The 12,597-nt window shown below is 42.8% G+C and overlaps 1 protein-coding gene across 3 annotated transcripts; it reads right to left on the minus strand.

The window, feature by feature from the left end:
• Nucleotides 1-976: 976 nt before the first annotated feature.
• Nucleotides 977-11,169, minus strand: CDC42SE2 (CDC42 small effector 2). 3 transcript variants are annotated; one of them, XM_075575609.1, is made up of 5 exons: nucleotides 11,061-11,169; nucleotides 5,725-5,977; nucleotides 2,798-2,899; nucleotides 2,037-2,113; nucleotides 977-1,477 (listed from the first exon to the last, which is right to left on the minus strand). In XM_075575609.1, exons 2-4 carry the CDS (start codon nucleotides 5,776-5,778, stop codon nucleotides 2,042-2,044), a joined length of 228 nt encoding a protein of 75 aa, XP_075431724.1. In that variant the 5' UTR covers nucleotides 5,779-5,977; nucleotides 11,061-11,169; the 3' UTR covers nucleotides 977-1,477; nucleotides 2,037-2,041. The 3 variants fall into 3 exon arrangements, with proteins under 3 accessions (XP_075431724.1, XP_075431723.1, XP_075431725.1); XM_075575608.1 differs by lacking the exon at nucleotides 11,061-11,169 and adding an exon at nucleotides 10,085-10,177; XM_075575610.1 differs by lacking the exon at nucleotides 11,061-11,169 and adding an exon at nucleotides 6,584-6,654.
• Between the last annotated feature and the right edge of the window lie 1,428 nt (nucleotides 11,170-12,597).

Consider the following 12,597-nt stretch of genomic DNA (forward strand, 5'->3'; position numbering starts at 1 on the left):
TTTAACATGGAACCCCTATAAGAGTATGCCTTCCGTATTACCCAGCTTTTCTGCACAGCCTGGGTTAAAAAGAAGTGCATAGCCAGTAAACCTGCTCACAGACAGCAGTTTTGACCTTTTGACTTTTTTTATAAGACCCTGGCTCTTCTCTCTGTGCCTCTAAGGCTAAGGCCCCGCTCCCTCAGTAAGCGTGCCCGCACTGCAGACAGGCGGGGCACTGACAGACACAGACCGCGACATGCGGTCTGTAGGGAGCGGGAGCCGGACGGGAGTGGGAGGGGCGTGGCTTGAGCGGAGGGACCCGCTACTCCCCCCCCCTCCACGGGCTACTTCTGGAAGACACACACACACACACACACACACAAACACACACATAGCTCCATGACAGCTCCCGCTCCCACCGCTGATTGGCTCATCAGCGCACCACGTGACGCATCGCTGCTCGGGATCACAATTTTATTAAATCCCGTGGCGGCTGACGTGTCACAGTGCGTAGTGAGCCGTCAGCGAGGGGGGACTGGGACCGGCTCGGGAGGATTCCCCTGCTGGTGGGGAACGCTCACGCGGCCGCCTGCGCCGCCCTAAGCTAGGGGTAGGCAACTGCAGTCAACAACGGCCACCAACAGGTCAGGTTAAGGATATCCCTGATTCAGCACAGGTGGCTCAATCTGTGACAGCCACCTGTGCTGAAGCAGGCATATCCTTTACCTGACCTGTTGGTGGCCCTTGAGGAGCGGAGTTGCCCACCCCTGCTGGAACCCATCAGGCCGACAGATCAGTTCCCTTTCTGCGAGTTTTGACCCTCACAAAGAGTCACTGCGTACATTTATTCACACAAATTCATTAATTATTAGCACAAAATTATACCAGCAAACGTAATTAAATTTGAAAAGTTAAAAAAATAAAAAAATAAAAAAATCAGCCAACATTAACCCTACTGTGAACAAGTGCACAAAAAAAACAGGAATTCTGGAAAAATATGATAACACTGGCTTTAATCTCATGGTGAAAATAAAAATAGAAGGCTTCATTTGTGACTTCATACATCAAAAATCAATCAATAGCACGACGCATTAGTACATCCTATATACAAAGCAAAAGCTTCAGCGGGTACTCCAGTATAAGATAAGGAGGGGGAGGGAGTAGTAAGGAACCATGTATTGTTTGCACACAATGGTACACACGGAAAAAAAATAAATGTGCAAGTGCCATGCATGTTACTCACACCGCATATGCAGAAATAAATTGGATGTGCCGTAACATTTAAAAATCAGAGAAATAAATTAGGACACGTGACGTGTTCAGATTCATAGTTTTGCGTTGAACCGCTGGTAGCCCGTGTGCGTTCTGAAAAGGCCTCGAACCATTTCCGCATCGCCAACTGAAGCGTGATCTTGGTTTCCTTTGTACGGATTGTTCTCCTCTGATGAAGAATGCCCATTTGTGCAAAAATCAATGTTCTTGTCAACACCTTCAGCTGCCGGAAAGAACAAAAAAAAAAAAGTTGCCTCCATGTCCATCCAAAATATTGTACACTGGATACACGGTTTGGTCAATAAATAAAATTAATCTTGGATGTTAATAAACCAAGGCACAACAATGCATGATACGTAACCCATTGAGTGTAACAGGGGGCTTCAAAAGCATTTTATTTTATTAGTCAACTATTTTTTGCCTCTGACACCCAAAAAGGTTATAAAGTATTTGGTGGCGGTGGGTCTCAGACTCAACATTTAATTGAATTTCCCGGGAAAGAAAAAAAATTGACTAGGAGAATACGGCCAGCGTCAGCCAATATAAAGCAGTTTTCTGCTGATGACCCCAGGGACCTATTTGTAGTTTGAGATAACTACAGACTTTCCTTTTTAGTAAGTTTTACCATCAACAGGTGTTCTATGGAGCATTAGTTGTTTTGGGTCTTTTTTGCATGGTGGGGGTGGTTTCGGGAGAATACCACTTTTTTTAAAGTTTAAAATGACGCAAGTAGAAGTAAAAATTCTTCAAAAAAATAAAAATATTAATCTTTATGTACTTACAGCTGCTAAAGTGCAGTTGACGATATGCCCGGTGTGTAACCACCTTTCGATTTCATCTGGTCCTGGAATGATCCACCCTAAGAGAAAGAGGATTCCTTATGACAAGCATTTTATTTAGCTCACACACCGCCTCATTCAAGGAATTGTAAAAATAGTCACAAAAATGCAGTCAATTTGTGCAAAACTGTAGCACATTGAAGTATGTTAAATTGGTGCATAAAAACCCGTGATCAATGTGTCACACCAACAGGCCTTGGTGCCGAAACAGAAGCGGTGCCCAGTTTTAAACAGATGTACTAAATAAGTATAAGTTTGACCTTGTAAGATAAGTACAGCATTAAGAATTTAGTGAGGCTCTTTGTACAACCAGTGATTGCATCTCCACGCTGACCATCCATGTATAATGCAGAATACATTAGTTCTTGTATAGCGCTGCCAGTGTAGATATCATTTTTGCATGCACAAGTCCCTGCCACAGAGCTTACAATCTATGTTTTGGTAACAGAGATAAAGTCACCCAAGATCACAAGGAGCCAACACCGGGAATAGAACCGGGCCCCCCTGTTTCAAGCTCTGTGTCGTTATGAGTCAGCTCCTTTCCTCACTGAGCTGCTCCTTCAACCCCAAGACATGTTTTCGATCCAGCAGCTTGCAAAATAAATCCGTTGTTAAGATTGGGACCTCTCGTTTGGCTAACGCCAGTTGACTTATTCTGCGTTGTTACTGTACATTTAACAGTCCCGTGTAAAAAGCCCACTTACCATCGCAAATCCGGCATTGGCGTCTCCCGACCCTACGTGGGCAGTGTGCACAAAATTCTTCGGCTCCCCAATCATGCTTCTGTCGATTCGCCTTCGCCTTTTCTAAACAGTAGGACATACGAAGAGCTCTGTGAGGTTTGGAACGTTGTGTACTATATGTCAACTTTGTTGGTATATTATTAAAGGTAACAGAAGCCAAAATAAATACCCTACACTTAATGTTATATGTAGCACCATTGGGGTATACTATAATAACTACCCACCCTACAGGGAGGTAAGGGGTTACATCCTCTTACAGGCCCTAGTAAGTAACCAATCTTATGTGGCAAGTCACCTAGATCAGTGATTGGCTAGTTTCTGTTCTTCTAGAATAGGGGGTCTCAAATTCTGTCCCCAAGAGCCACCAACAGGCCAGGTTTTATGGATATCCCCGATTGAGCCACCTGTGCAAAAGCACAGATATTCAGAAAACCTGGCCTGCTGGTAGCTCGAGGACCGAGTTTGAGACCCCTGATCTAGAATGTGCTGGAAAGGTCAACCCTTTAGGTGGATGACTCAGTTAGATTAAGCCTCTCAGCAACATGGGGCAGGGTAAAGCTTATGAATAGAAGGGACTTGAATTATTTTTTTTAGATCTTAAGTGGACCCATGTTGAGGGGTATCTCCAGGGCTCTTAGGCTGAGCTTGTAGTCCCGGAGTTGCTGTGTGCGCACATCAGGCATACTTCTGTTATTGCACCATCGCCCGCAACACAGAGTACAGATCGCTTGTGCTACAGCAGTGCAGCACGGATGGAGCTCGCACTCTCGCAAGCAAGCGGAGCGTATGAGCTCAGCTTTAGTCCTGTAACTAAGGGCAAGCAACAATTTTCTTGTTTTCCAGCAAGGGCAAGTCTCCCAGTATAGGGGACCTAGAGACGTCAGTAACCAGTAGCCTGCCACAGTAGGAAGTGGGTTCTTCATACAGGCTCATTGAGACCTGGAAGAGCTGTTGGGAGAAGTCCCCAAAAATTTTAGCACCAGGGGAAAGGCTTGAAAAAGACCTACCCTGCCTCATGGTTGAGGAAACCTGGGTGTGTGTCTCTGCATGTAACAAGAAATGATCATATAACCAAAAAACAGTCCTGTTGATACCCCAAAGATGCCAGTTCAATAAAGTTAAGAGAAAAGTTCCTGGCGCCTCTTTCCCTTGCTCAACATCCCACCCCAAAGACCAGCACCCTGAGAAATAAGGTAACCGCTGAGACACACACACACACACTATGGTGTGGTCCTCTATTGGCCAGGGGTAAAGGTATTATATGTAAAAAGATCCTCTTTGCAATGTATTGCTGGGCCCTCTGGCAGCAAAGAGGTTAAATATATCCGATTTCAAAATCAATCCTACTGTACATTTTATTCTGGAGCTTTTCAATAAAGTTGACACATTGTGTAGCTACTTTTCTCCTGTGTCCATCTGGCAGTGAAAGTGTCAGAGATTGGTTACCACCAATGAATAAAGAAAGTTAAACCCCCTTGTGTAGATATTTGCAAAGACTACTTAAAGCTGCAGTTGTCTTTTTAAATTTTTTTTTTTTTTTTTTTTTAGTTCAATAGTTTCATGTGGGCAATCTCCAATTACCTAAAGAACTGCATAGCTGCCGGTCAATTCGTTCTCAGTCTATTGATCGGCAAAGTTTGGCGACATCTTTAAATATGGGGAATATAAATCGTTGCTATAGGAACAAGCATGCTTGTTAAAATAGAATACAAGCACATTGAAAGACCAAAGTTGTTTTTTTTTTTTTTTTTTTTTAAACAGAAAATGCTAAAAGTATTTTTACTTACTACAGAACTGATTTATTAAAAAAAACCACACATGCAGGATATTGCCTGAACTGCAGCATTAAAGCTGCAGACCAAGCAATATTCTGTGTGTTCTTATTTATTTTTAAAATAAAATCAGTTCTGTACTAGGAGAAAACACTTGTAGCATTTTTTTTTAAACAATTCTGAATGGCATTTATAATGTTACAAGCATTTTTTGTTTCTATAGCAACCATTTACAAAGTCACATCCCCTTCCTCTTCTGAAACAGGCTCTGGCACACCCCTTTGAGCTCTGCCCTCTCTAGCTGTGCATCAATTGTATCTAATGACTGCCTGGTCACATGATCTTCCCCAATGAACTTTGCATCTTTGGTCCTCTTCTGCTGCACTGACAGCTATTTAGTGAACCCCCCGACCCTTCACTGATTGATCACAGGAGAATGGATCGATGGGCAACTTAGTTAATTATTGTGTGGATTGTATTGATGCACATATTATAAGGGGGGGAATAAATGGGGGGGAAGGCAGCTTGGACTGCTACTAGGGTAAAAACAAAACACTTTATAGGAGCTCTACTTACGAATCGTAGTTTATTTGGTGAAAACATTGAGTATCAATTCTGGTCTATCCCTGGTCCAGGGTTAGACCTAAAGCATTGTACTCTGTTTTCTGGTTTAACTGGTGAAAACATTCACAGTTCTGCAGGCACACTACCTAGAGGTCTCAAAACTCAATATGCCGGTGCTCCTAGATGTAGGGAAATCCTGCAGGTCCCAAAGAGTTGATAAAAACTGCGCGGCAGTCGTAACATTGGTTTCTATGGCTGCATTCCATTTCTCTTTTGATGTTCCTCTAGTTAAACTAGATGATTCATATGCAAGTAGAACTCTAGGAGGTTTTCTGGACTCAAGAAGTCTTTGCAAATATCTTCACAAGGGGGTTAACCGTCTTTATTCATGATTGCGTATGGGTGCTGGCTACACAAGTTTATTTTTGCCCCAATGAAATGCAATTTTTTTTATCTATATTTTGGTTAATCACCAATACCACCAGGATATCTACAACACAACGGATCCCGAGCATATTACGGTAACACACGGAAAGTAGGAATTTAACTTACCGGTTGTGGCTGCTCACCGATGCAACAGCTGAAGCAAAACAAAAACTCGGTCATTGCGTTCTCTGAAGACGAAGAGTTAATGGCAGACGCTTCCTCAAGTGAAATGTGTTTTTCTTCCTGCCAACTTCTATTGAAGCTGCTGCCGCCACCACAAACGTCTCCGGAAGACACACCGGAAAGTGAATCAATGAAGATGCTTCAAACTTTTTAGATTTGACAAAGTTTAGTCAGAGCGAAGAGAAACGGCAATAACCTAAAAACATTAAATAATGATAAATGTAGCTTTTCTATGAGGTAGAGAACACACACACACAATCTACTTTTTAGAGGCCAAAATAGGTTTCTCAGACACAATTGTAGTGTTCTGTGCCTTCTAAAAATGCAGCTTTTTTTTTTGGTTCTCAAAGTTCAGGGTCAATGATACAACTAATCTTTATTTCTCCAGGACCAATATCAGAACTTTAAACCAAGGGGGCGCAAACTTTTTCCCTGTGCCCCCCTGCCGGCGGTCCCCTCATCCCTGCGCTGGCGTCATGACGTCACCATAGCAATGTGACGTCACATGACCTCGCGGCATCATTTGCCATGGCGAATCGTGTGAGAAGCCGCTGGAGCCAAGGTAAGTTAGGTTAGGTTTACAAAGGCCCTGCAGCTCCCCCGGCACTTAATTTAAGTGCCTTCGGGAAGTGCGCGGGGCCTCTGTAAACCCCGCGCGCCCCCCCCCCCGCACTAAGTCTCGCGCGCCCCTGCTTTAAACTATAGCGACTGAAAAATATAAAAAGTATTTAAAATACAATTAAAATCACCAATGACGCACACATAAATAACAGGATCTATCTAGCCATCTATCTTTAGCTACCTTAGAGTTAATGTGGTTTTGTCCCAAGATACAGGCCATGTACTCCTATCAGATAAACCCCAACATCTGCACAGAGAGATTACACACAGCTATAAATAAGAAAGAGAAGTGCACTATTTCCACATCTCACTCAAATTTAGCACGTTAAAATCGTAGGCTGCGGCAGTTCTTGTCTTTCCGGAGAACTTTGCAGGAGAGATCTTTCATGTTTTGTCCTACGTAAGGATTCCGGTTTTAACCGAAACACCGACTAATCCAGCACTCTGTTAAAACCGATCAACATTTTTTTTTAAAACAAGGAAATGAAGTATCATTTCTTATTGAATTAGACCTCTTGCAGCAATCCAGCCACAGGGAGGACACAATTGCAACTCAGAAGGACATATGGAGACGGAAAAAAAAGTGCTCAGAAACCCCCAGAATTAAAGTGTTCTTTTTTTTTAATATTTAAAAAAATAAATAATAAATCATAATCTGAAGCCATACATATATTTAACTAGCACGCACGCTTTCCAGTGAAGCGATGTTGAACATTACGCTAATGCAGCCCATCTTCAGCACTTTACTTTCAGAAGTTCGAGTAACTTTTATACAGCACCAAACCATTACTCTCATATAAAGTACTTGAGCGAATGAGGCCGTAGTCTCGCATTCGGTGGCAGCCATCAATTTCCTACAAAATCAACAGGGCTTCTGCTTTTGACAATATAAACTTCACTGCATTATATTACATATGACATTAAATGGATGAGAAGTAAAGAGTGACACTGTGCTCATTTGCATGTCATTACCCAGAATCCCTGGCTGGGGTGGAAGCACTGTTTGCCAAGCGATTATGGGGAAAGACTTGGTTACAGACCTGTGACATGTGAATGTGCTCACAAGAAGTAATTTTATTTACAATAGTACATTGCAAAGAGTATGTAGACCTTGCAGAATTTAAACATTTAATGGGCCCCAAGACATCATGTAGGATTCTGATGAGCTGGTTGTAGACATGGACAAGTTTCTAAATAACTGTCCTAAAGCAGAGTCTCAAACCTCAGTGACAGAAGTCCACTATTTCTAAGGCTGGGTCCATAGAGGGGGAAGCTCCGCGATGAGCCCTGTCATCCTCAATGAGGATGTCTTGAGCCACGAGCGTCCACAGGCGTGCTGAGGCGCAGGGATTTTTAGCAGACAGCCGAAACTGTTTCTCAGCGCGCTGTCGGCTGAAAACACCCAATCAGCGCGAAGCAGCGTCATGACGTTGACGTCGGCGCTTCGCGGGCCATTGGCCCAGCGACGTCATTGCGCCGCGTCCCAATCGAGCACGCTGGCTCGCCTGCCAGTGCATGGAATCGCTTCTGACTGAGCAGGCGAGCCTCAGCGCGGAGGAGCGCAGCTTCCCCCTCTAAGGACTCAGCCTAACATAACGTAAACATAAAACAAAAGCCCAACTCCAGGCAAATCAATGAAACACGATGGCATTTGGCTTGGCGATCGAACCAAATTGTTCATATCCACACAAGTTAGCAAATGGTCTAACGAAAATAAAGGTCGCACAGCTGCAGTGTGAAACAAGTCACACCGGTCACTACATTCCATGTAACACTGCTCATCAGCAGCAATTACTGCCAGTGACTTCCAATGTTTCAGGTCAGGGGACAAGTGACCCTCAATCTTCTGGTCATGGTAGAAGTTCAGAAGCTGACCAGCCCGAGTAACAGTTTTAGCAAGTCAATAATCTGGTCATATAACACTTGTTTAGGGATTACAGCCATGTTTATCTATTGAACAAGACTATTGATCACTCAGACCAGCAAAGAGCTCCCGTACTGCTTGCTCTACCATATTCTATTCTTGTTTCAGTGGCTGTTATGAAGGACCTGGTTAGATATCCAAGCAAGACACCTCCAAAAAGGAGGCTCAAATTCCTCATGACATATTAATCTCTATAATAGAACATGGCAGGTTTACCATTTACTGTAGAATTAAATCTATACGCAAGTAAAAAGTTGCAGTCGACTGTAATGACACTGCCATGGAAAACTATTTAACATTTTAACTCAGTACATATTAAAAAGGTTAAGAACAATGGTTGTTTCCTACCATGGACAATAAAAGCAATGCATTTTTGATCAGGAAGTCAGCCTACATTCCAAACCATCAGTGGCTTTCATTGTGTGGGTTAACTGTATATCTCGTTAGAACATTTAAGATTGGAATGTACTGGGATATATTTAGCAAAGGAAATCTATATGGATTTAGATTTTTTTTTTTTTTTAAATGATCGTTTAATGCAGGGGCAAAATGTTACCCACAGTCATTTTCCCTCTAACTCAAAAGTCCGTCTTCGAGATGGAATGGAGCATGGGACGATCGCCAACGTGTTGACAATTCTGCAGCAAATGGGTTAATTAATTCAAGTCAACTCAAGCCAATAGAAGAAGATTAGGCATTGCTAATGGTATATTACCAGACTTCTCACTATACCGAATGGGGGTAGATAATGTGTAGGAAATAAGCTGTAAAGGCTGGGTATCATTACTTTATTGCAGTACATATGTATATTACCCAGACAGTTAACGCTAGCAGTTAATACCCTTTTCCCCACAAAATGTGCACTTTTGGGATTTCCTCCCCCCCCCCACTCCACTCCACTCTCACTACAATGAAAGACTCACATTAACTGCCAGGTCATAGAGTGGATATTTATTAAAGTTGCCCTGCTGTAATGGGAAGCATTACAATTATGAAAAAAAAACACATAAGTAGAATTTGTGCACAAGCTTTGTAGCATTGAGATTTTGGTAAAAAGCCCCTTTAGTATTACTATAAACCCCATTTCATTGGGTTAATGGGATTAAACATAATGTAATTAATGGGTTCAGCCCTATTCCCACCAAGCTCCTCACCCGTACCACATGCAGCACTTATCTGAGATCTGACTCCAAAAGACTGTTCATGGTCCCAAGGTTCAGCAAAGTATCCAGCCGCTCCTCCTCTTACCGTGCACCCCAAAACTGGAACAGTCTACCGGAGACTCTCAGCCACTAGTCTAAGTTCATTCAAAACTAAAAGCGGTCTCACGTTTTAATCTTGTCTGTAACTGTTACATACGCCTATAAATATATTATCTCTAACTGTCCATGCAACGCCTTGTATATATTGTATAACCCTGTTCTCTTATGTAACCATGTATTATTTGTAATCTTAACTCTAAGCCCAGGACATACTTGAAAACGAGAGGAAACTCAATGTATTACTTCCTGGTAAAACATTTTATAAATAAATTTCATTGGGTTAAACCACCTGCTGGAATAACGTATCCCTAACTAACAGAGTTTATATATACTTTCCAGACACATTGTTTGGCCTTTCCAGGAGGCCAGGTCATAAATACAGCCCAACCAAGTGCAGCTCACCACAATATCCCATTGTTTTTATTCTATTTTAGATTCTCCCAAGAGGAACAGCAACAAACCCCTATAACATCTGCAAAAACCAGAACAGGCTCACCCTGTCCTGTATGAAACGAAGAAATCGGTAAGCCTTCTGCACGGCATGATGTACCCAGAGGCTGACAACCTGGTTCCAGATTAGCACAACTAAGTATTTCTAGTCAACAACATGTATATCGCTGAACCAATAGACGTATTTCCCTACCCATGCAAACTATTCCGCTTTACATGACCAAACTCATGTTTATCCAGGCGGAGCCAATCTTGGTTTTAAAATCCTCAGCCTAAACAGGGGTTCTCAACTCCAGTCCTCGAGACCCTTCCCCCCCAAGCAGGTCAGGTTTTCAGGATATCACAGCATCAGCACAGGTGGCTCAATCTTTGACAGGGAGATCCTGAAAACATAACCTGTTTGGTGGGGACGGTGGAGGACTGGAGTTCAGCACAGTGTTATGAGACACTCACTCCAAAAAACATGTGTATGAGATAGATATATATACACACAAACTTAATCAGCACTTAACAGTGACCAATGACGCCAAAAATACAAGATCAATGCACCTTTTAAACCCAACACATTTTAACCCTTTATGATTACTTATACTGCACACAAGCCTTGAATAATTGCCAACATTTAATTTGGGGCTATAGTTACATATTTTGGCCAGTATGACAAAACATGCTCAAAGTAGGACTTACTGGACCTAATAGTAACCCTCAGCTCCAGGTAACTAGGGATAAACTCTATTACATTGCCGTTCCCCCCATTGCAGGCAAGAAAATAACCCAGCCTGTCCAGTCAGGTTACCCAGACCTCCTAATAGTTTTATGGAGATTCTAAACACAGGTTAATCTATGTCATTTACATCCAACACCAAATGCTATGGATTGCAAACCTACTGCAATAGCTGCACGTGTAAACGACTGCACAGTAAATAGGATCAGAGCACAGTTTCTGAGGGTGAGCACAGTTTCTGAGGGTGATCACTGTTAGCGACAACTACCGCTTGCAACAAAATGCTATCAGCACTTACCCCACGCCTGCACACTGCAATACTGCAGCACGGCTATACATGAGCTCCTGCAGCAATCAGCATAGCACACCCCCCGGGGGCTGGCCTCAGGCAGCTGTGCACACATGTGAGACAGCCTGCTGCAGAAAGCTCACTCATTGCTGACAGGTGCATTGCATGGTAACACAACTAGTGCTGAGCAATGAGGTATATAGTAGGACTCGCTCATAATTAGGAATTCCTGTTTGGGGCACTTTTTATTTTGGGGTGTTTTTTATTTTATTTGAAAATAAAAAAAATCTGAATGTTGTCACTGGATAATAATTGAGTTTGGATGAGCCGTTTGGGATTTTTTTGTTGTTACTTTCCATGGTACCTATGGGTTGCTTTTGTATCCTAACTCTGACAGAGCTGTTATTAGCAGGGGTGGGCAAGCTGAGGGCCACCAACAGGTCAGGTTTTCAGGATATCCCTGTGTCAGAGCAGGTGGCTCAATTAGTCCCTGCTTCAGCACAGGTGCTCAATCAGTCCCAGCTTTAGCACACGTGGCTCAATCAGTGTCAGTCTTTGACTGAGCCACTGATTGAGCCACTTGTGCTGAAGCAGGGTCATCCTGAAAACCTCGCCTGTTGGTGGCCCTTGAGGACTGGCGTTGCCCAGCCCTGTAATAGAGGTCTAATTCAGTAAGAAAATTATACATTAAGTTTTGGATTTGATTGATTTTAACCAGAAGTGCACAATGATCAGTGTTGTTTTTTCAATTAAAACCTAAAACCAGAATCCCTTCACTATCTCCACGTTCGAAGTAATAGGTGACCTCTGACTGGTTAAAACAGCTTTTATTTGTGAAAGTAAAACAGCAACCTCCCCCAGAAGTGAGTTTAATTTATATGTTATTAGTATCTGGCCTCCTAAGCATGTCCTGTTTCCACCCCTTTAAAAAAAAATATTTTTCTAGTATTTTGTGATGTAACCATGGTAACTGCGATATGGTCTCCATTTTAACCTCCCGGACACTTATTATTTCAAACGCTGATATCTCCTGAACGTAGAATCAGATGTAAAATATAAAAAACAGCGCTGGAACGGACAATAAAAGACCTACGAAAGTAAACATAAAATGCCAAGAAAAATAACGATCAGTGCGGACTTTCTCTTCAATACACAAGTAGACGAATTCAATGCAGAGGCTTTTTAACAGAAAACAACGAGGATTCACAAGTGTCAAACCAGGGAAGGGGATTATTGTCGCATGCATTAATATGGCAGTTCTGACGCTGCTGCAGTATTTCCCTGCAGTCATCATCCTGCGTCCTCTTTGTAGAGAGCTCAGCTTCCTCTTTCCATTCCTTCTCAGCCTCTTCTTTCTCACCTCACCCTCTTCCTTCTCACATCGCCCTCTTCAGACCCCAAGGCGTATAGCTCCTGCGGTAAAAGCCTTAGGGGTAACACTGTAGTAGGGGTATGTAACTCCTAACCTTAACGCCTAACCTACTTCCGACGAAAAAATGGCTAAAGCACGCGACGAAGACTCCCAGTCTGTCCGGAATATATAGGA

Source organism: Ascaphus truei, chromosome 18 (assembly GCF_040206685.1).
Source record: "Ascaphus truei isolate aAscTru1 chromosome 18, aAscTru1.hap1, whole genome shotgun sequence".
In the NCBI taxonomy this organism is placed as follows: Eukaryota; Metazoa; Chordata; class Amphibia; order Anura; family Ascaphidae; genus Ascaphus; species Ascaphus truei.

Excerpts from the sequence above, each read along its gene's own strand:
- CDC42SE2 (XM_075575609.1), bottom strand. The coding sequence starts at position 5,778 with ATGACCGAGTTTTTGTTTTGCTTCAGCTGTTGCATCGGTGAGCAGCCA. Across the intron at positions 2,900-5,724 it reads TCGGTGAGCAGCCACAACCG|AAAAGGCGAAGGCGAATCGA; the intron begins GTAAGTTAAATT and ends CCTACTGTTTAG. Across the intron at positions 2,114-2,797 it reads CCAATGCCGGATTTGCGATG|GGTGGATCATTCCAGGACCA; the intron begins GTAAGTGGGCTT and ends TCTTTCTCTTAG.